The sequence below is a fragment of the Pristiophorus japonicus genome, chromosome 1, assembly GCF_044704955.1.
Source record: "Pristiophorus japonicus isolate sPriJap1 chromosome 1, sPriJap1.hap1, whole genome shotgun sequence".
NCBI classification, from domain to species: domain Eukaryota; kingdom Metazoa; phylum Chordata; class Chondrichthyes; family Pristiophoridae; genus Pristiophorus; species Pristiophorus japonicus.
The window spans coordinates 530300894-530322737 of NC_091977.1; the positions used below are offsets into that span (position 1 = coordinate 530300894).

The following is a 21844-nucleotide window of genomic DNA, read 5'->3' on the forward strand; positions in this document are numbered from 1 at the left end:
TTGCCCATCCACAGTCAACCCCTTCAGTATCATTCGCCAATCTATCCTAGCCAATTCACGCCTCATACCTTCAAAGTTACCCTTCTTTAAGTTCTGGACCATGGTCTCTGAATTAACTGTTTCATTCTCCATCCTAATGCAGAATTCCACCATATTATGGTCACTCTTCCCCAAGGGGCCTCGCACAACGAGATTGCTAATTAATCCTCTCTCATTACACAACACCCAGTCTAAGATGGCCTCCCCCCTAGTTGGTTCCTCGACATATTGGTCTAAAAAACCATCCCTTATGCACTCCAGGAAATCCTCCTCCACCGTATTGCTTCCAGTTTCGTTAACCCAATCGATGTGCATATTAAAGTCACCCATTATAACTGCTGCACCTTTATTGCACGCACCCCTAATTTCATGTTTGATGCCCTCCCCAACATCCAAAGGGTGGTAGAAGTTTAGAACTCTCTTCCACAAACAGCAGCTGATGCTATATCAATTGTTAATTTTAAATCAGAGATTGATAGATTTTTGTTGACCAAAGGTAATAAGGGATATGGAGCAACGGCGGATATATGGAGTTAGGTCACAGATCAGCCATTGGCAGACCAGGCTCAAGGGTCACCACATTACAGGAAAGATGTGATTGCACTGGAGAGGGTACAGAAGGGATTTACGAGGATGTTGCCTGGACTGGAGAGTATTAGCAATGAGGAAAGACTGGATAGGCTATGTAAGTTTTCTTTGGAACAGAGGAGGCTGAAGGTAGGCCTTTCTGAGGTGTATAAAATTATGAGGGGCCGAGATAGAGTCGATAGGAAAGACCTTAGCAGAGTGGTCAACAACCAGGGGGCACAGATTTAAAGTAATTGATAGGAGGTTTAGAGGGGATTTGAGGGGAAATTTCTTCACTCAGAGGGTGGTGGGGATCTGGAACTCACTGCCTAAAAGGGTGGTAGAGACAGAAACCCTCACCACATTAAAAAAGTACTTGGATGTGCACCTAAAGTGCCGTAACCTACAGCGCTACGGAGAAAGAGCTGGAAAATGGGATTAGGCTGGATAGCTCTTTGTCGGCCGGTGCGGACACAATGGCCTGCCATGCTGTAAATTTCTATGATTCAATGAATGGCCTGCTTCTGTTCCTATGAGGTGTGTAATGGGCGGCCGATGCAATATCGCCCATTTTCATGGCCACCAGTCGACCTTGAATAGGAATGTCAAAATCATAATGGCTGTACTAACCTGCTCGAAATAATGCTCCTGCAGCATAGTGCATGGCAAGCGCGTGGATAAGCTGCCTGGGAGTCGTGTAGATGGGCCCTCGCTCAAAGAGAGAGAATGAAAGAGGAGCGTGATCTGACGCAATGTACAACTTTATTGAAGCGTGGACACTGACAAGCAAGCTCACGGATCGAATGGTCAACCGTTGCAGCTTGATCGGTTTCACGAGCGCTTGCGTTGCATTGACCACTTGCTCAGGCACGGGGAGGTCAGCTGCTGAACAGGAAGATGTTCTCGCTTGCTTACGGTACAGTCCAGTGTCTGGGATGTACGTGTTGAACAGAGTCTTTATGTAATACACAAAAGTGTCTTCCACATAGAGTCTCGCCGGCTTCAACTCGAAGTCGATCTCATTCATGGTGAACACAAAACTCCGCTCCCTCAAGTGGATGCGGGCTTGAAGAAAGCATTTGCTTTTGTAGTCGTCGAGGTCCCTGGCCGAGAACGTCAAGCTGGAGCCATTTCTCCACTGCAGGCTTTCTGGTTTCTGCTCTTGGCAAAGTAGGGCGGGGAAGTGGAAGCTCGCCTTGTGGTAAAGCTGGTTGTCAATCTGCAGGTCCCCGACGCATACCTCGAGCATGTAGAGTTCCGAGAAGCCATCGCTGGGCTCGGCTCGGAACTCCCGTGATGGGGGCCTGGAGTGGTTCACCACTGGCGCCAGGTTCAGCAGGACCTTGTCCAGTGTCAGCCTCAGCAGCTCGGAGGACTTGCAGTGATTGGTGACATCGTCGTTTACAGTCAGGCTTGCTTGAGTAATCAGCACTCTCATCGCAACGGCCTGTTTCAACATCCTGTGCACACATAAAAGAGAAAAACGCACGCTGTTAAAGGTTATCTACGCTTCAGCAACCCAACAGGCAAGAAGCATTTTTTAGTGTCTCAAAAGACGAAGGATACGCAATGCATTTGTCACTGTACGATCCTTAAACATTTGAGGGAATTCTCCCGAGCATGAATGGGAAATGTTAAGTTCAGCTTTCTCAAACACTGTGTACAAAGCTCTTTGAACTATTGCTCATGGGTCTACTAATAAGGATCAGACCAGCTATTCATAAAGATTGTCATCTTTCTGGATTTTAACCATTTTCAGCCTAGCAGCCACAAACTATTTTTTTTGTTAAATCTTGAATGCCAAAAGCCCCTAAGCTGCTTTGTATGTTTCGAGCAAAACCAGATGATCATTGGGTGGCTGAATGGCTCTGATGTCCCAGTGTCGTGAATTGTGTTTGGGATGGGTTATGTTGTCCCTGGCCGAGCCACAAGGTGAAGGATCCTTGCATCAGCTGAGGAAAATACAGTATTGGTATCTTTGTTACCTCTCGACTTCACTATTCCAATGCTCCCCTGGCCGCCCTCCCACTTCTGTTATCCATAAATATTTTCTAAATGGCGAGAGGTTTGGAAGCTATGGAGCAGCAAAGGGATATGCATGTCCACGTACACATATCACTGAAAGCTAGCTCACAGATACAAAAATTAATCAAAAAGGCTAATGGGTTGTTGGTCTTTGAGTCACAGTGTCAGCTGCGGCTCAGTGGGTAGCACACCCGCCTCTGGGTCAGAAGGTAGTGGGTTCAAGTCCCACTCCAGGGGCTTAAGCACAAAGAATCTAGGCTGACACACCAGTGCACTGCTGAGGGAGTGCTGCACTGTCGGTGGTGCTGTCTTTCAGATGAAATGCCCTCTCAGGTGGATGTAAAAGATCTCGTGGCACCATTTTGAAGCAGAGCAAGGGAGTCATTCCCGGTGTCCTGGCCAATATTTATCCCTCAATCAACATCACTAAAACAGATTATCTGGTCATTATCACATTGCTTTTTGTGGGAGTTTGCCATGCGCAAGTTGGCTGCCGCATTTCCCACAATACAACAGTGGCTGCACTCCAAAAAGTACTTCAGTGGCTGTAAAGCACTTTGAGATGTCTAGGGGTCGTGAAAGGCACTATATAAATGCAAGTCTTTCTTTTAATGTATTTGCTTCATGGGTTCTTGCTTAAGAATTCATAGCAACATATTGCTATTAAGAACTAGTTGGTTTATTAACAAAGGTTTAACAATCACACTACAATTACCAGTTCATCCACTAGGTTCACAAACTGTATACCTCATCATGGATGATGTAGACTCAACTGACTGGGGTTTTATTGAGATCTGTGAACATCTTGTGACTGGCTAAGCCACTCGTAATGCAACAGCTCGACAAACCTGTGAGCATACTCACAGTATGTGCATACATTACAGTCACGATTACAGATACTTATTCCAGATTTATTTGATTAACTGAATTTAAATTCCCCAGCTGCCATGGTGGGATTTGAACTCAAGTCCCTGGATCATTAGATCAGGCCTCTCGATTAATAGTCTAGTAACATATTCACTATGCTACCATACCGCCAGGTATTATCCCCCTTTGTGTGAAGGAGTTCTTCCTGATATTTTATTTTCAATCATTTTTATTTATTCCCTCTGCCCCTGACTTCCTATAAAGTAATCCTTCAGGTATTCATTATCTATACACCATTTAATATTTCATATGTTTAATGGGGCTCCCTGCTTAACCAGCTTTCCTTGAGACTGCAAAGCTTGAGCTTCTCTAATCATACCTCTGAGTTCATCCACTTGGAATCTGTCCTGTTACCCTCAACATGGAGGTACAATTAGGAAGGCAAATGGTATGCTTGGCTTTATTGCAAGTGATTAAGAGTGTAAGAGTAAGGAAGTCTTGCTACAATTATATAGAACTTTGATGAGACCAAACCTGGAGTATTGTGTAGTTTATGTCTCCTTACCCAAGGAAGGATATACTTGCCTTAGAGGGGTGCATAAAGATTCACTAGATTGAGGAAGGACATTCTTGCTATTGAGGGAGTGCAGCGAAGGTTCACCAGACTGATTCCCGGGATGGCAGGACTGACATATGAGGAGAGACTGGATCGTCTGGGCCTGTATTCACTGGAGTTTAGAAGGATGAGAGGGGATCTCATAGAAACATATAAAATTCTGACGGGATTGGACAGGTTAGATTCAGGAAGAATGTTCCCGATGTTGGGGAAGTCCAGAACCAGGGGACACAGTCTAAGGATAAGGGGTAAGCCATTTCGGACTGAGATGAGGAGAAACTTCTTCACTCAAGAGTGTTGTTAACCTGTGGAATTCTCTACCGCAGAGAGTTGTTGATGCCAGTTCATTGGATATATTCAAGGGGGAGTTAGATATGGCCCTTACGACTAAAGGGATCAAGGGGTATGGAGAGAAAGCAGGAAAGGGGTACTGAGGTGAATGATCAGCCATGATCTTATTGAATGGTGGTGCAGGCTCGAAGGGCCGAATGGCCTACTCCTGCACCTATTTTCTATGTTTCTATGTCCTCTCAGGAGAGATTGAGTAGAATGGAACATAGGAACAGGAGTAGGCCATTGAGCCCCTCGAGTCTGTTCCACCACTGAATAAGATCATGTCTGATCTGCGACCTAAATCCATTTATATCTGCCTTTGCCCCATATCCCTTAGTACCTTTGGTTAACAAAAAGCTATCAATCTCAGATGTAAAATTAACAATTGATCGAGCATCAATTGCCACTTGTGGAAGAGTTCCAAACTTCTACCACCCTTTGTGTGTAGAAGTGTTGCCTAATTTCACTCCTGAAAGGTCTGGTTCTAATTTTTAGACTATGCCTCCAAGTCCTAGACTCCCGAACCAGCAGAAATGGCTTCTCTCTATTCACTCTATCTGTTTCCCTTAATATCTTGAAAACTTTGATCAGGTCACCCCTTAATCTTCTAAATTCTAGGGCTTACAACCCTAATTTGTGTAAACTCGTAATTTAACCCTTGGAGTCCAGGTATCATTCTGGTAAACCTACGTTGCACTCCCTTTAAGGCCAATATATCGTTTCTAAGGTGCGGTGCCCAGAATTGCTCACAGTATTCCAGGTGTGGTCTAACCAGGGTTTTGTATAGCTGCAGCTTCTGACCCCTTGTATTCTAGTCCTCTAGACATAAAGGACAGCATTCCATTAGCCTTTTTGATTATTTGCTGTACCTGTTCATGACATTTTAATGACTTATGTATCTGGACCCGCCAAGTCTTTTTGGACCTCCACTGTTTTTAGCTTTTCACCATTTAGAAAGTACCCTGTTCTATCCTTTTAAGGTCCAAAGTGGATAACCTCACATTTGCCTACATTGAAATCCATTTGTCACAGTTTTGGCCATTTACTTAATCTATTAATATCCCTTTGTAATTTTATGCTTTCATCCATACTGTCTACAATGCCGCCTATCTTTGTGTCATCGGCAAATATAAATATGTGGCTTTCGAGGCTATCCAAGTCGTGAATAAATACTATAAATAGTTGAGGCCCCAACACTTATCCCTGCGGGACACCACTAGTCACATCCTGACAATTAGATTACCTGCCCATTAACCCTACTTATCTGTCTCCTGCCGCTCAGCCAATTTCCTAACCAGGTCAGTAATTTGCCTTCAATTCCATGGGCTTCTACCTTAGTTAAAAGTCTCTTATGTTGGACTTTATCAAATGTCTTCTGGAAGTCCAGATAAATAATATCCATAGGCATTCCCCCTGTCCACCAATTTAGTCACCTCCTCAAAAAATTCAATCAGGTTTGTCAGGCATGACCTACATTTCACAAATCCATGCTGGCTCTCATTGATCAACTGAAATTTTCGAGGTGTTCAGTCACCGTCTCCTTAACTATAGGCTAGTCATTTCCCGACAACAGAAGTTAGGCTAACTGGTCTTTAATTCCCTGGTTTCCCTCTTCCGCCATTCTTAAATAGCAGAGTGACATGCACAATTTTCCAATCTAAAGGAACAGTTCCTGAATCAAGAGAACTTTGGAAGATTATAGTTCAGGCGTCTACAATGTGCTCTCCTACTTCCTTTAAACCCCTGGGATGGAAACCATCTGGCCCTGGGGATTTGTCACTCTTTGGTGCTATTATTTTCTTCATTATTGTTATTTTACTTACATTAATTTTATTGAGTCCCTGTCAATATTAGTTTCTTTGAATTTCAGGCATGTAATCTTCTTCTATTGTAAATACTGACGCAAAGTAATTATTCAACATCTTCACCATTTCCTTACTATCACCAATATCAGTTTTTAAGGGGCCAACATTGTTCCTGACTACCCTCTTTTTCCTAAAATAATTGTAAAAAAAACTTATGCTGATTTTGATATCCATTGCAAGTTTCTTTTCATACTTCCTTTGTATAGTTCTTACTATCTGTGACCCTTTGTTGTTCTTTGTATCTTTCCCATTCGCCAGGATCTATACTATTTTTTGCATTTTTGTATGCTTTTTCTTTAGTTTTATGCTGTCCTTCACCTCTTTAGTCGTCCATGGCTGTTTTTTTTGGCAAGTAGAGCTCTTGTCCCTCAGGCGGATAAACCGGTTCTGTATCACATTAAATTGCTTTTTTGAACATCTCCCACTAATCTTCTGTCGTTTTACCCATTCACAGATTTGCCCAGTTCACTGCGGACAGTCTCTGTCTCATCCCGTTGAAGTTGGCCTTACCTAAATCTAGAATCTTAGTAGCTGTTTCATGCTTCTCCCTTTCAAACAATACGTTGAACTCGATCATGTTATACTCGCTATTGGATAAATGTTCAAGCACCCTTCGGCTGTTAACTAAATCTGGCTCATTACTCATTACTAAATCTAATATGGCATGTCCCCTTGTTGCCTCAAGGACATATTGTTGTAAAAAACTATCTGGGATACGCTCAAGAAATTCACTATCTTTTTGAGAGGTGCAAGTCCGCTTATCCCAATTTATATGAAAGTCAAAATCCCTCATTAAAATCACTCTGCCTTTACTACATGCTTGTCTAATCTCTGCATTTATACAACCTAGCACTTCACAGCTGCGATCAGGGGGCCTATTTTCCGTACCTCGGTATGGACCATTTTTCATACCTCAAGAGCCTACTGTCAGCAAGAGCAGACATTGACAACGAGGTCCAACACCACCTTCAGTACGGCAGCGCAGCCTTCAGTTGCCTGAGGAAGAGAGTGTTTGAAGACCAGGACCTCAAATCTGGCAACAAGCTCATGGTCTACAGGGCAGTAGTGATACCCACCCTCCTATATGGCTCAGAGACATAGACTATATACCTCAAAATGCTGGAGAAGTACCACCAGTGCCGCCTCCACAAGATCCTGCAGATCCATTGGCAGGATAGACGCACCAACGTCAGTGTTCTTGATCAGGCCAACATCCCCAGCATCGAAGCACTGACCACACTCGATCAGCTCCATTGGACGGGCCACATTGTCCGCATGCCCGACACGAGACTCCCAAAGCAAGCGCTCTACGTGGAGCTTCGACATGGCAAGTGAGCCCAGGTGGGCAGAGAAAACGCTTCAAGGACACCCTCAAAGCCTCCTTGATCAAGTGAAACATCCCCACTGACTCCTGGGAATCCCTGACCCACAGCCACCCAAAATGGAGGAAGAGCATGCGGGAGGGTGCCGAGTACCTCGAGTCCCATCGCCGAGAACAAGCAGAAACCATGCTGAGACAGCGAAAGGAGCATGCGTCAACCTAGGCTCCCCGCCCACCCTTTCCTTCAACCACCGCCTGCCCCACCTGTGACAGAGACTGTAGGTCCCACATTGGACTCCTCAGTCACCTGAGAACTCACTTTTAGAGTGGAAGCAAGTCATCCTCGACTCAGAGGGAATGCGTATGATATACACAACTCCCACTATAGTCTTAAATCCTTTCCTATTCCTTAATTCTACTCAAAGTCTCCACTGCCTACTTGCCTCTCGTTATATCCTTTCTTAACATTGAAGTGATTTCATCCTTAATCACTAAGGCTACTTCTTTCCCTCTACCATTTTCCTGTAGACCGTATAACCCGGTATATTTAGTTCCCAGTCCTGACTGTCTTGTAGCCATGTTCAGTTATGGCTACCATTCATACCCTCCAATTTGAATTCACGCCTACAGTTCTTTCAATTTATTGCTTATACTCCATGCCTTTGTATAAAGAATGCTTATTTGGGCCACATACCCTAGCCTGTCCTTCAGCTATAATGTTTAACTCACAACTTTCAGATTTCTCTCTCCTGGTTTAATCGCATAACATCATTTAGTTTTTCCCTTTACCTGTAGTACCTAATGCCCAATTTCTGACTGGGCCTATATTCTCTGAAGGTTAGAAGAATGAGGGGTGATCTCATTGAAATACATAAAATTCCTAGAGGGCTTGACAGGTTAGATGCTGAAAGGCTGTTTCCCTGGCTGGAGAGGCTAGAACTAGGGGTCATAGTTTCAGAAGAAGGGATCGATCATTTAGGACTGAGATGAGGAGACATTTTTTCCATACTGAGGGTTGTGAATCTTTGGAATTCTCTACCCCAGAGGGCTGCGGATGCTCAGTCAATGAGTATTTTTGGCCATCTGAGGAAAATAGTGTTTGAAAACTGCCACCAAACTCATGGTCTACAGGGCTGTAGTAATACCCACCCTCCTGTATGCCTCAGAAACATGGACCATGTACAGTAGACACCTCAAATCGCTGGAGAAATACCACCAACGATGTCTCCGCAAGATCCCACAAATCCCCTGGGAGGACAGACGCACCAACATCAGTGTCCTCGACCAGGCCAACATCCCCAGCATCGAAGCACTGACCACACGTGATCAGCTCCATTGAGCAGGCCACATAGTTCGCATGCCAGACACGAGACTCCCAAAGCAAGCGCGCTACTCGGAACTCCTTCACGGCAAAAGAGCCAAAAGGTGGGCAGAGGAAACGTTTCAAGGACACCCTCAAAGCCTCCCTGATAAAGTGCACCATCCCCACTGACACCTGGGAGACCCTGGCCAAAGACCGCCCAAAGTGGAGGAAGCGCATCCGGGAGGGCGCTGAGCACCTCGAATCTCATCGCCGAGAGCATGCAGAAACCAAGCGCAGGCAGCGGAAAGAGCGTGTGGCAAACCAGTCCCACCCACTCTTTCCCTCAATGACTATGTGCCCCACCTGTGACAGAGATTGTGGTTCTCGTATTGGACTGTTCAGCCACCTGAGAACTCATGTTAAGAGTGGAAGCAAGTCTTCCTCGATTCCGAGAGACTGCCTGTGATATTCAAGGCTGAGATTGATACATTTTTCGACACTAAGGGAATCAAGGGCTATGGGGATAGGGCAGGAAAGTGGAGTTGAGGTGGAAGATCAGCCATGATACTATTCAATGGCAGAGCAGGCTTGAGGGGCCGTGTGGTCGACTCTTGCTCCTATATCTTATCTTCTTACGTAATGCACATGTATCTTTTTGTGGTATGGTGAGCAGTGAAGAACACCATAACCGGAGGTGGTGCAAAAGCCACAGCAAAATTGCCGATGTTTAAATTGCTTGAGAAGTTTTGGAGATATGTGGTACTGCGCAGGGAAGGCAAGTTTTGCTGTGAGCAGTAGTTGGCAGCTTTACATAAGAACATAAGGAATAGGAATAGGAGTCGGCCATATGGCCCCTCGAGCCTGCTCCGCCATTCAATAAGATCATGGTTGATCTGATCATGGACTCAGCTCCACTTCCCTGCCTGCTCCCCATAACCCCTTGTCCCCTTATCGTTTAAGAAACTGTCTATTTCTGTCTTAAATTTATTCAATGTCCCAGCTTCCACAGCTCTCTGAGGCAGCGAATTCCACAGATTTACAACCCTTAGAGAAGAAATTTCTCCTCATCTCTGTTTTAAATGGGCGGCCCCTTATTCTAAGATCATGCCCTCTAGTTCTAGTCTCCCCCATCGGTGGAAACATCCTCTCTGCATCCACCTTGTCAAGCCCCCTCATCTGATATAAGATCACCTCTCATTCTTCTGAATTCCAATGAATAGAAGCCCAACCTACTCAACCTTTCCTCATAAATCAACCCCCTCATCCCCGAAATCAACCTAGTGAACCTTCACTGAACTGCCTCCAAAGCAAGTATATCCTTTCGTAAATATGGAAACCAAAACTGCACACAGTATTCCAGGTGTGGCCTCACCAATACCTTATATAGCTGTAGCAAGACTTTCTTGCTTTTATATTCCATCCCCTTTGCAATAAAGGCCAAGATACCATTGGCCTTCCTGATCACTTGCTGTACCTGCATACTATCCTTTTGTGTTTCATGCACAGGTACCCCCAGGTCCCGCTGTACTGCGGCACTTTGCAATCTTTCTCTGTTTAAATAATAACTTGCTCTTTGATTTTTTTCTGCCAAAGTGCATGACCTCACACTATATGACATTTCCGACATTATACTCCATCTGCCAAATTTTTGTCCACTCACTTAGCCTGTCAATGTCCTTTTGCAGGCTTTTTGTGTACTTCTCACATATTGCTTTTCCTCCCATTTTTGTATCATCAACAAACTTGGCTACATTACACTCAGTCCCTTCTTCCATGTCGTTAATATAGATTGTAAATTGTTGGGGTCCCAGCACTGATCCCTGCGGTACCCCTCGAGTTACTGGTTGCCAACCAGAGAATGAACCATTTATCCCGACTCTCTGTTCTCTGTTAGTTAGCCAATCCTCTATCCATGCTAATATATTACCCCCAACCACGTGCATTTTTATCTTGTGCAGTAACCTTTTATGTGGCACCTTGTCAAATGCCTTCTGGAAGTCCAAATACACCACATCCATTTTTGCATCTGTATATTTCAAATGTGCAAGCGTTTAACTGTTTATCGTAGCTCTTAATATTATCTAATTATTGCTGGAGTGTTGCACTGAGTTATTGGATTACAAACTGATTTTTCTTTGTATTTTTTCCCTGTTCCAAAATCTTTTTTAACACTAGAATCAATGGCAAACATTATTAAAAAAATAGTTTGAACAAAACGTGGTCCACATCTCCAACTGTCGATCTTCATTAGCTTAGGGTCTATTCTGACTTGATGAGGTAAACGTTTGCTATATATATTTTTTTACACAATAACTGTAGGATAGAGCTGTATACAACACTAGTTAGGCTAGAGTACTGCGTATAGCTCTGGTCACATCACAGGAAAGATGTGATTGCACTGGAGAGGGTACAGAGGAGACTTATAAGAAATAGGAGCAGGAGTAGGCCATTTGGCCCCTCGACCCTGCTCCGCTATTCAATAAGATATTGGCTGATCTGATCCTGGCCTCAACTCCACTTCCCCGCCCGCTCCCCATAACCTTGACTCCCTTATCATTCAAAAATCGGACCATCTCCACCTTAAATATATTCAATGACCCAGCCTCCACAGCTCTCTGGGGTAGAGAATTCCAAAGATTCACGACCTTCAGAGAAGAAATTCCTCCTCATTTCTGTTTTAACTGGATGACCCCTTATTCTAAAACGATACCCTCTATTTACAACGATGTTGCCAGGACTGGAGAATTTTAGCTATGAGGACAGATTGGATAGGCTGTCGTTGTTTCCTGTGGAACTGAGGAGACCTTATTGAGGTGTATAAAATTATGAGAAGCCCAGATAAAGTGGATAGGAAGGACCTATTTCCTCTGGCAAAGAGGTCAATGACCAGGGGGCATAGAGTTAAAGTAATTGGTAGAAGGATTAGAAAGGAGTTGGGGAGAACTTTTTTCATCCAGAGGGTGGTGGGGGTCTGGAACACACCACAGAAACCCTCATGGCATTTAAAACGTACCTGGATATGCACCTGAAGTGCGGTAACCTACAGAGCTATGGACCAAGAGCTGGAAAGTGGAATTAGGCTGGGTAGCTCTATTTCGGCCAACACAGACACGATGGGCCGTATGGCCACTTTCTGTGCCATACCTTTCTATCATTCTGTGAATCTGTCCGATATTATTATTATAATATGGTACCAAGTTTATTGCATTAAGGGTCCTTCATAAGTTATGTGATTAGCACGTCTGTTTCTCGTGGGGAAAAAAATGGGGATCCCATAATTTTAATTCACCACACAGATCTCACGGCAGAGTACAAATGGGGTATGTTCTGTTGACTTTGAAACATAGAAACATAGAAAATAGGTGCAGGAGTAGGCCATTCGGCCCTTCGAGCCTACACCACCATTCAAAAAGATCATGGCTGATCATTCCCTCAGTACCCCTTTCCTGCTTTCTCTCCATACACCTTGATCCCCTTAGGGCCATAAGGGCCATATCTAACTCCCTCTTGAATATATCCAATGAACTGGCATCAACAACTCTCTGCGGCAGGGAATTCCACAGGTTAACAACTCTCTGAGGGAAGAAGTTTCTCCTAATCTCAGTCCTAAATGGCATACCCCTTATCCTAAGACTGTGTCCCCTGTTCTGGACTTCCCCAACATCAGGAACATTCTACCCGCATCTAACCTGTCCCGTCCCGTCAGAATCTTACATGTTTCTATGAGATCCCCTCTCATTCTTCTAAACTCCAATGTATAAAGGCCCAGTTGATCCAGTCTCTCCTCATATGTCAGTCCAGCCATCCCGGGAATCAGTCTGGTGAACCTTCGCTGCACTCCCTCAATAGCAAGAACGTCCTTCCTCAGATTAGGTGACCAAAACTGAACACAATATTCCAGGTGAGGCCTCACCAAAGCCCTGTACAACTGCAGTGAGACCTCCCTGCTCCTATACTCAAATCCCCGAGCTATGAAGGCCAACATACCATTTGCCTTCTTCACTGCTTGCTATACCTGTATGCCAACTTTCAATGACTGATGAACCATGACACTCAGGACTCGTTGCACCTCCCGTTTTCCGAATCTGCCGCCATTCAGATAATATTCTGTCTTTGCGTTTTTGCCCCCAAAGTGGATAACCTCACATTTATCAACATTATACTGCATCTGCCATGCATTTTCCCACTCACCTAACCTGTCCAAGTCACCCTGCAGCCTCTTAGCGTCCTCCTCACAGCTCACACCGCCACCCAGTTTAGTGTCATCTGCAAACTTGAAAATACTACACTCAATTCCTTCATCTAAATCATTGATGTATATTGTAAAGAGCTGGGGTCCCAACAATGAGCCCTGCGGCACTCCACTAGTTACTGCCTGCCATTCTGAAAAGGACCTGTTTATCCCGACTCTCTGCTTCCTGTCTGCCAACCACGTCAGTACATTACCCCCAATACCATGTGCTTTGATTTTGCACACCAATCTCTTGTGTGGGACCTTGTCTTAAACTGGAGTCTAAGGGGAAGATGGAATAAATAACAATCAAAATTGAGGCGTAAAGGAGTTTTAACTGTTTAACTGAGGTCCAGGTTCACTGTTTCCACTGGCAGATGATTAAGTAACCAGAGGGCACCGAGTTAAGGTAATTAGCAACAAATCCAGCGAGGAAATGAAGACATTTTTTTACGCAGCGAGTTGTAATGATCTGGAATGCCCTGCCTGAAAGGGCAGTGGGAGCAGCTTCAATAGCAACTTTCAAAATGGAATCGGATAAATACTTGAGAAGGAAAAAAAAATAGTAGGGCCACGGGGAAAAAGCAGGGAGAGCAGGAACTAACTGAATAGGTCGTTCAAAGAGCCGGCACAGGCACGATGGGCTAAATGGCCTCCTTCTGCGCAGCGCGACTCTATCAGCCGTATTTCACAGCTCACAATATTGAATCTGCAATCTATGCACATAGGTAATTACCCATGAAGGCTGGTCAGAACCGGGCCAGCTCTCCCCTCTGGAGCCAGGGTCACAGTCATGGTGCTGGAGTGATGAACGATATCCACGTACACACAGCCGTAACCGGGCAGAAACACCACCTGAGTAGAGAAAAGGAGGGGTGGGGGGGAGGGGGAAAAACACAGTTCAATAAAAAATAGTTTATTTATTTTTAAGCTAAACCCTCCAGCAGTCAGCTAATCTGTTTTGCATGCTGAAAGATCGAGTTCGATAGTTTGTTTGTCTAAACATTATTTGCAGACATTATAAAGCGGTGCAAAATCTTTCACTATTTTTCATGGATAGCATTTACAGTGTAAAATCACGCTGATTCTAAACCGTATTGCTGTTAAGCTATATGTTTCGGTCAGCGGAAACGTGTGTCATCTTGGGTGAAGGATTAGGTGAAAAAAAAAGTTTTTTTTTAAAGAAAGGTTAATCTGTTCTGTTGTTCAAGCAGGAAGCAGAGATTTCAAACAGAAATGTCTCAAATAGAAGGTCCCTTAAGAGCACTGTGGAGTCTGGTATTGAGCCGTTATTGGCCAACAGAGGTCCAGGGCTGATCCATGGTCTGTGTTGAATTATCTAACCTCAGCTTGCGCAAGGTAGACTTTTATACTTGGCTTCAGTGTTCCCATGTTAGTACATAAGAATATAAGAATTAGTAGCACAAGTAGGCCATTTGGCCCATTCAATACGATCACGGCTGATCTTCTACCTCAACTCCACTTTCCTGCAATATCCCCATAATCCCTTAATATCCCAAAATCTATCGATCTCTGCCTTAAATATAGTCAAAGACTGAGCCTCCACAGTCCTGTGGGGTAGAGAATTTCAAAGATTCACCAGCCTCCGAGTGAAGAAGTTTCTCCTCATCTCAGTCCTAAATAGCCGACTCCTTATTCTGAGACTGTGACCCCTGGTTCTAGACTCCCCAGCCAGGGGAAACATCCTCCCTGCATGTACCGTCAAGCCCTCTCAGAATCTTATATGTTTCAATTAGATCACCTCTCATTCTTCTAGAATATAGGCCCAGTCTACTCAATCTAGTGAGGTGTAATGTGGAGGGAGGTGTCAAGAAGCAGGGGGGGGGATTGGGGAAATCAGCTGTGGTTCCTCTTCTCAATCATCAACCAGTGACCCTGGCTGGAAAGTGTGATCAGCCTCAGCTCTGACACTCAGTCACAAGAAGCTGATAATCACGCTGCTCATATTGTACAGGGCTTTGGTGAGACCACACCTGGAGTACTGTGTACAGTTTTGATCTCCGTACCTGTGGAAGGATATAGGCCCAGAAAGTCCGGCCTCCCGGGGCCGTACAGACCCGGGAATGCATCACAATGCGCAAGCGCTGAAAACCGGCTTTTCCGATCTGTCAAGCTCTAGCTTGACAGATCCTCCATATCCCCACAGCCAGGACATTCGCATGGGCAAGATTGCGGTATTTACCCATATCTTGCCCAGCGGATGTCCTGAAAACTCTTGCGCCTGATAAAAGCAGGCTCGTAGCTTACTTTTACAGGCGCAAGAGTTTTAAAATACACAAAAACATTATAAAATAAAATTTAAAAAAATTTTATTGTTTAAAAACCCTCCCCGGTAAGTTTATTTTAAACCTAATTAAAAAACTTTAAAAAAAAAATCAGAAAAATATATATTTTTAATAATACATAAATAACTAATTTAAATTTTAAAAATATGTGCATTTTTTCTATTTTTTATTAGAGTTGTATGTGTTTTGACAGAGGGTTCTCATTCATAATAATAGGAACTCCAACTTATTATGAATGAGAACATACTTTACCTGATTGGCCGCCCAGAGCCATGTGACTACAGCTCCAGCTCTGCGCACGTCCTGATGTGCATGTGCTGCGATGCGCAGTCAGTGGAGGCCTCAGGACCGGGAACTCACGTGGGCGCAGCAGGAACAGGTAAGTGCGCATCTTTTTAAACTTTTTCCCTCGATCGCCCACGGGAAGCAGCTGACCGTGATTTCTGGGCCACAGTTGCTTTAGAGGTGGTGCGACAATGGTTCACCAGATTGATTCCTGGGATGGGGGGGGGGGTGGTTGCCCTATGAGGAGAGATTGAGCAGATGAGGCCTATATTCTCTGAAGTTTAGAAGAATGAGAAGTGATCTAATTGAAACATATAAGATTCTGAGAGGGCTTGACAGGGTAGATGCTGAGAGGTTGTTTCCCCTGGCTGGAGAGTCTAGAACTAGCAGTCATAGTCTCAGGATAAGCCGTGTAGGACTGAGATGAGGAGAAATTTCTTCACTCAGCGGGTAGTGAATCTTTGGAATTTTCTACCCCGGAGGGCTGTGGATGCTCAGTCGTTGAGTATATTCAAGGCTGAGACCGATAGCTTTTTGGTCTTTAAGGGAATCAAGGCATATTGGGATATGGCGGGAAAGTGGAGTTGAGGTAGAAGATCAGCCATGATATTGAATTGTGGAGCAGGCTCGAAGAACCATATGGCCCACTCCTGCTCCTATTTATAATGTTGATTTACGAAAAATGGCAATTTGGACAAAGTATCACAAGGCTGCTGCCATCTATGGAATCATTTCCCATAATAAATCACTGCTTTCAGTATAAAAAGGAAGTTGAAGTGCAAAAACTGGGGAAAAAAATCCCTGTGTTATTTTATTAGTCATTCAATTTTATTTGAAAAACTTAACTCTGTGCCTAGACTTCCCAGACATGTGCTCCAGGCATGCCGAATCTGGATGATCTAGGATTCTCTCATTGGATACCCCAGGCATCCTCATTATTCCCAGAGGCCATACTCCAGATTTTCCTGACTGATATGCAAAGGCTTCTCTTTTGTTGTCACTTCACACATCCTTAGACACTCTATCAGGCCGATTAAACAATTCCAACTGAAAAGCTGTCAGCATCAACTCTGGAGGACTAAAACCTACAACTAACAGAATGATGTGCTGGCTTGTGATGCTTGCTCCTGGATAATCATTTAAACATGCTCCCAATCAAACGTGAACCTTGTGAAAGAAAGAAAAGAGACACATAGAAACATAGAAAATAGGTGCAGGAGCAAACCATTCGGCCCTTCAAGACTGCACCACCATTCAATATGATCATGGCTGATCATGCAACTTCAGTACCCCATTCCTGTTTTCTCTCCATACCCCTTGATCCCTTTAGCCGTAAGGACCACATCTAACTCCCTTTTGAATATATCTAACGAACTGGCCTCAAAAATTTTCTGTGGTAGAGAATTCCATAGGTTCACCACTCTCTGGGTGAAAAAGTTTCTCCTCATCTCGGTCCTAAATGGCTTACCCCTTATCCTTAGACTGTGACCCCTGGTTCTGGACTTCCTCAACATCGGGAACATTCTTCCTGCATCTAACATGTCCAATCCTGTCAGAATTTTATATGTTTCTATGAGATCCCCTCTCATTCTTCTAAATTCCAGTGAATATAAGCCTAGTCGATCCAGTCTTTCTTCATATGTCAGTCCTGCCATCCCGGGAATCAGTCTGGTGAACCTTCTCTGCACTCCCTCAATAGCAAGAATGTCCTTCCTCAGATTAGGAGACCAAAACTGCACACAATACTCAAGGTGTGGTCTCACCAAGGCCCTGTACAACTGCAGCAAGACCTCCCTGCTCCTATACTCAAATCCTCTCGCTATGAAGGCCAATATGCCACTTGCTTTCTTTACTGCCTGCTGTACTTGCATGCCAACTTTCAATGACTGATGAACCATGACACCCAGGTCTCGTTGCACCTCCCCTTTTACTAATCTGTCACCATTCAGATAATAATCTGCCTTCCTGTTTTTGCCACCAAAGTGGATAACCTCGCACTTATCCACATTATACTGCATCTGCCATTCATTTGCCCACTCACCTAACCTGTCCAAGTCACCCTGCATTTCTGTAGTGCCTTTCATGACCACCGGACGTCTCAAAGCGCTTTACAGCCAATGAAGTACTTTTAGAGTGTAGTCTCTGTTGTAATGTGGGAAATGCGGCAGCCAATTTGTGCACAGCAAGCTCCCACAAACAGCAATGTGATATTGACCAGGTCACCTGTTTTTGTTATGTTGACTGAAGGATAAATGTTGGCCAGGACACTGGGGATAACTTCCTTGCTCTTCTTCGAAATAGTGCCGTGGGATCGGTTACGTCCACTTGAGAGGGCAGACTGCGCCTCGGTTTAAAGTCTCATCCGAAAGACGGCACTTCCGACAGTGCAGCACTCCCTCAGCACCACACTGGAGTGTCAGCCTGGATTATGTGCTCAGGTCCCTGGAGTGGGACGTGAACCCACAACGTTCTGACTCAGAGGCGAGCGTGCTGCCCACTGAGCCACAGCTGACACTTGGGCCGTTAAGTGTAATGAAAAAAGCCCTTCAGAATGTTGGGCACATGGCATTCTTAAAGGGCTGCTGCTTAAAGTTCAAAGGATGCGGCACTTCACAGTAATATATGGCGTTAAAAGCATTACAGCCCTTGAAAGGCTCAAGAATAGCTCGCACAAGTTTTCAATATTTCCAAAGGCTGTATTAGGGATGGTGGAGGGGGAGTGGGAGAGATGGATAAAGTGATGAAATGTCAAAACCAAAGGTCAAACAACCACAAAATGGAGTCAGTGTGCAAATGGCAGAGCGGCCCATTTTCCAACCTCTTGTTTGATGTGTACGAGGTGAGTGCAAGGGGGCTTGCCTTTTCTTTTGGCTCTCCAAAGCACCTTGCTCTGGGTCACCATGCTTGCTGGAGGCAGCAGCCATCAGATCCAACACTGTTGTCAGAACCTGGAAACAGATGCTCGAGAAGGTGGGATCCTTTATCAAATCAGACTTAACCTACAGTACAATGTGCTGCCTGTCAACTTGATGCACATTTACCATGTCCCTATTCCAAACCTCCGTTCAACCGTACAACTCTTTCACTCCACTGCTTGCATACCTTAGCAGCACATACAGACAAGGTGCAAAGCACAGTTGAAAGCTTGGTCAGACTCACATCTTCCAAGGGTTTCAGGCATCGAGCATTGTGACGCAAACACAGTCACTTAATGACTTTCAAGGTGGGCTTCAGATCAGGCACATTCAAGCCACCAGCGACTCCCTGTACTTTTGCAAATGCACCATTGCAATGACAATGGGAACCATGTCATGCTAATCAATGGGAAAGGAGATGAAAGTATTGGTCATGATGGCTGACAAATCAGTCGCCTGTTTGATCCATGATCCCAATGGGGAATTCAGGAGAAACTTCTTTATCCACAGGGTGGTGAGAATGTGGAACGTGCTACCACAAGGAGTAGTTGAGGTGAATAGCATAGATGCATTTAAGGGGAAGTTAGATAAGCACATGAGTGAGAAAGTTATGCTGATGGGATGATATGAAGAAGGGTGGGAAGAGGTCCATTTGGAGCATAAACACCGGTTGATGTTGGACAGAACGTTCTGTTTCTGTGCAAAATGTAACTCGACGTGTGGTCAAGAAAACTGGTCCACAATTATCCAACTCATTTCAAATCGGACTTCACAATTGGATTCAAATCCAGATAAAAGGGCATAATGTGTAATGCATCCAATGGCGAAACAGAATATCTTTTAAATGGTGAGAAACTTTTAAATGTTGGTGTTCAGAGAGATTTGGGTGTCCTCGTGCAAGAAACAGAAAGCTAGCATGCAGGTACAGCAAGCAATAAGGAAGGCAAATGACATGTTGTCCTTTATTGCAAAGGGGGCTTGAGCATAAGAGTAAGGAAGTCTTGCTACAATTGCACAGGGCCTTGGTGAGACCACACCTGGAGTACTGTGCAGATTTGGTCTCCTTATCTAAGGAAGGATATACTTGCCTTGGAGGCGGTGCAACAAAGGTTCACTAGATTGATTCCTGGGATGAGTGGGCTGTCTTATGATGAGAGATTGTATAGAATGGGCCTCTGAAGTTTCGAAGAATAAGAGGTGATCTCATTGAAACATACAAGATTCTGAAGTGGATTGACAAGGTAGATGCTGAGAGGTTGTTTCCCCTGGCTGGAGAGTCTAGAAGTAGGGGGTCACAGTCTCACAATAAGGGATCTCCAGTTGTCTTGGATCCCCTTGCCACTGGAGCAAGACCTTACTCCGTCAAGCCCGTGTGGTGGCTGGTGAGCAACGGCCACCACACATTAACAGAACTCACGCACAGGCATCTTCCACCGTTTAAAATGAGTTCATCAGTCACCTGAGTACTCATTTTTAGTGTGGGAGCAAGTCACCCTCGTCCCCGAGGGACTGCCTATGATGATGAAGGGGTCGGCCATTGAAGGCAGAGATGAGGAGGAATTTCTTCAATCAGAGGGTTGTGAATCTTTGGAATTCTCTGCCCCAGAGGGCTGTGGATGCTGAGTCTCTGAGTATATTCAAGGCTGAGATAGATTTCTGGGCTCCAGGGGAATCAAGGGATATGGGGCTCGGGCGGGCAAGTGGAGTTCAGGTCGATGATCAGCCCACATGATCTTACTGAATGGCGGAGCAGGCTCGAGGGGCCGTATGGTCTACTCCTGCTCCCATTTCTTATATTCTTATGAATCCAACAGACGAGCATTTAAAGCTTTTTTTACACACCCCCTATCCCCAATAAATGAGCATACTGAAACAAAACAGTTATACAGCAGATGAACACACAACGCTGATAAAACAAAGCTGCAACATCTCACCTGAGTCCCAGGGCTATTAAGATCAATGACATCGCTCCATTCCTCAGAGAGCTCAGATGAAGATATCATGTTGAGCTGGACACTGGGCAGGTGGTCCTCAGTTTTGCAGTCAGGGAAATTCCAAACTTGATGATAAAGCTCATGGTGAACTGAAGACTCACCGGGGATTTTTCGACAATAAACTGCACATTTTGGGGCATCTAAATTAACACAAAAAAAAGTTCCGATTAAAATATAGACAAATATGCTATGCATTAAAGGGTCTGCTATATAAGTTCATGAGGAAGGAATGGAAGAACTTAGCTGTTACTGTGCAGCAATTTCTATGCAATTCTATATATGTAAATCTAATTCATACAAAACATTGCAAAATTAAGGATAGTCAAACAGTATAGTGAAAAAACATATCTCCATTGTCCCAATTCATGACTGATAAAATTGCTGGAACAGCACAATGGAGTTCCTAACCCTTACAGTGAAAATCTAAACGTTTAATAATGCATAGTTTATGCCCATGAGCAACCACTGAAAATACCTCATAGATCAGTGGAAACAAGAGAGCACAGCTGAAAATTATTAAATCAATCCATACAAGGACTGATTTTATTCCAGAATAGGCACTTATAATTCAATAGAATTGCACAGAATTTTACAGCACAGAAACAGGCCATACGGCCCAACAGGGCAATGCCAGTGTTTACGCTACACCCCAACCTCCTCTCACTGTGCTTCATCACACCCCATCGACATATCCTTCTAACCCTTTCTCCCTCATGTACTTATTGAGCTCCCCTTAAATGCATCTAAGAACATAAGCAATAGGAGCAGGAGCAGGCCATTTGGCCTCTCGAGCCTGCTCTGCTATTCAATAAGATCATGGCTGATCCGATCATGGACTCAGCCAAAGTGGATAATCCCACATTTTCCCACGTTATACTCCATCTGCCAAATTTTTGTCCACTCACTTAGCCTGTCTATATCCCTTTGCAGATTTGTTTGTGTCCTCCTCGCAATTTGCCTTCCCACCGATCTTTGTACCATCAACAAACTTGGCTACACTACACTTGGTCCCTTCATCCAAGTCATTAATATAGATTGTAAATAGTTGAGGACCCAGCACCGATCCCTGTGGCATCCCACCAGTCACTGCTTACCAACCGCAAAATGACCCATTTATCCCAACACTGTTTTCTGTTAGTTAACCAATCCTCTGTCCATAGAAACATATAGAAACATA

The 21844-nt window shown here is 44.4% G+C and overlaps 1 protein-coding gene across 3 annotated transcripts in view; it reads right to left on the reverse strand.

The window, feature by feature from the left end:
- The window catches only part of LOC139277917 (intermembrane lipid transfer protein VPS13B-like), a 1209249-nt gene that overhangs the window by 26729 nt on the left and 1160676 nt on the right, over window positions 1-21844 (reverse strand). For all 3 annotated transcript variants that reach the window (XM_070896555.1, XM_070896554.1, XM_070896561.1), the window contains exons 54-56: window positions 20608-20807; window positions 13904-14022; window positions 1237-2066 (exon numbers count right to left, since the gene is read on the reverse strand). In XM_070896555.1, coding sequence (XP_070752656.1) covers window positions 1237-2066; window positions 13904-14022; window positions 20608-20807 — 1149 coding nt within the window. The remainder of the gene's footprint in view (window positions 1-1236; window positions 2067-13903; window positions 14023-20607; window positions 20808-21844) is intronic.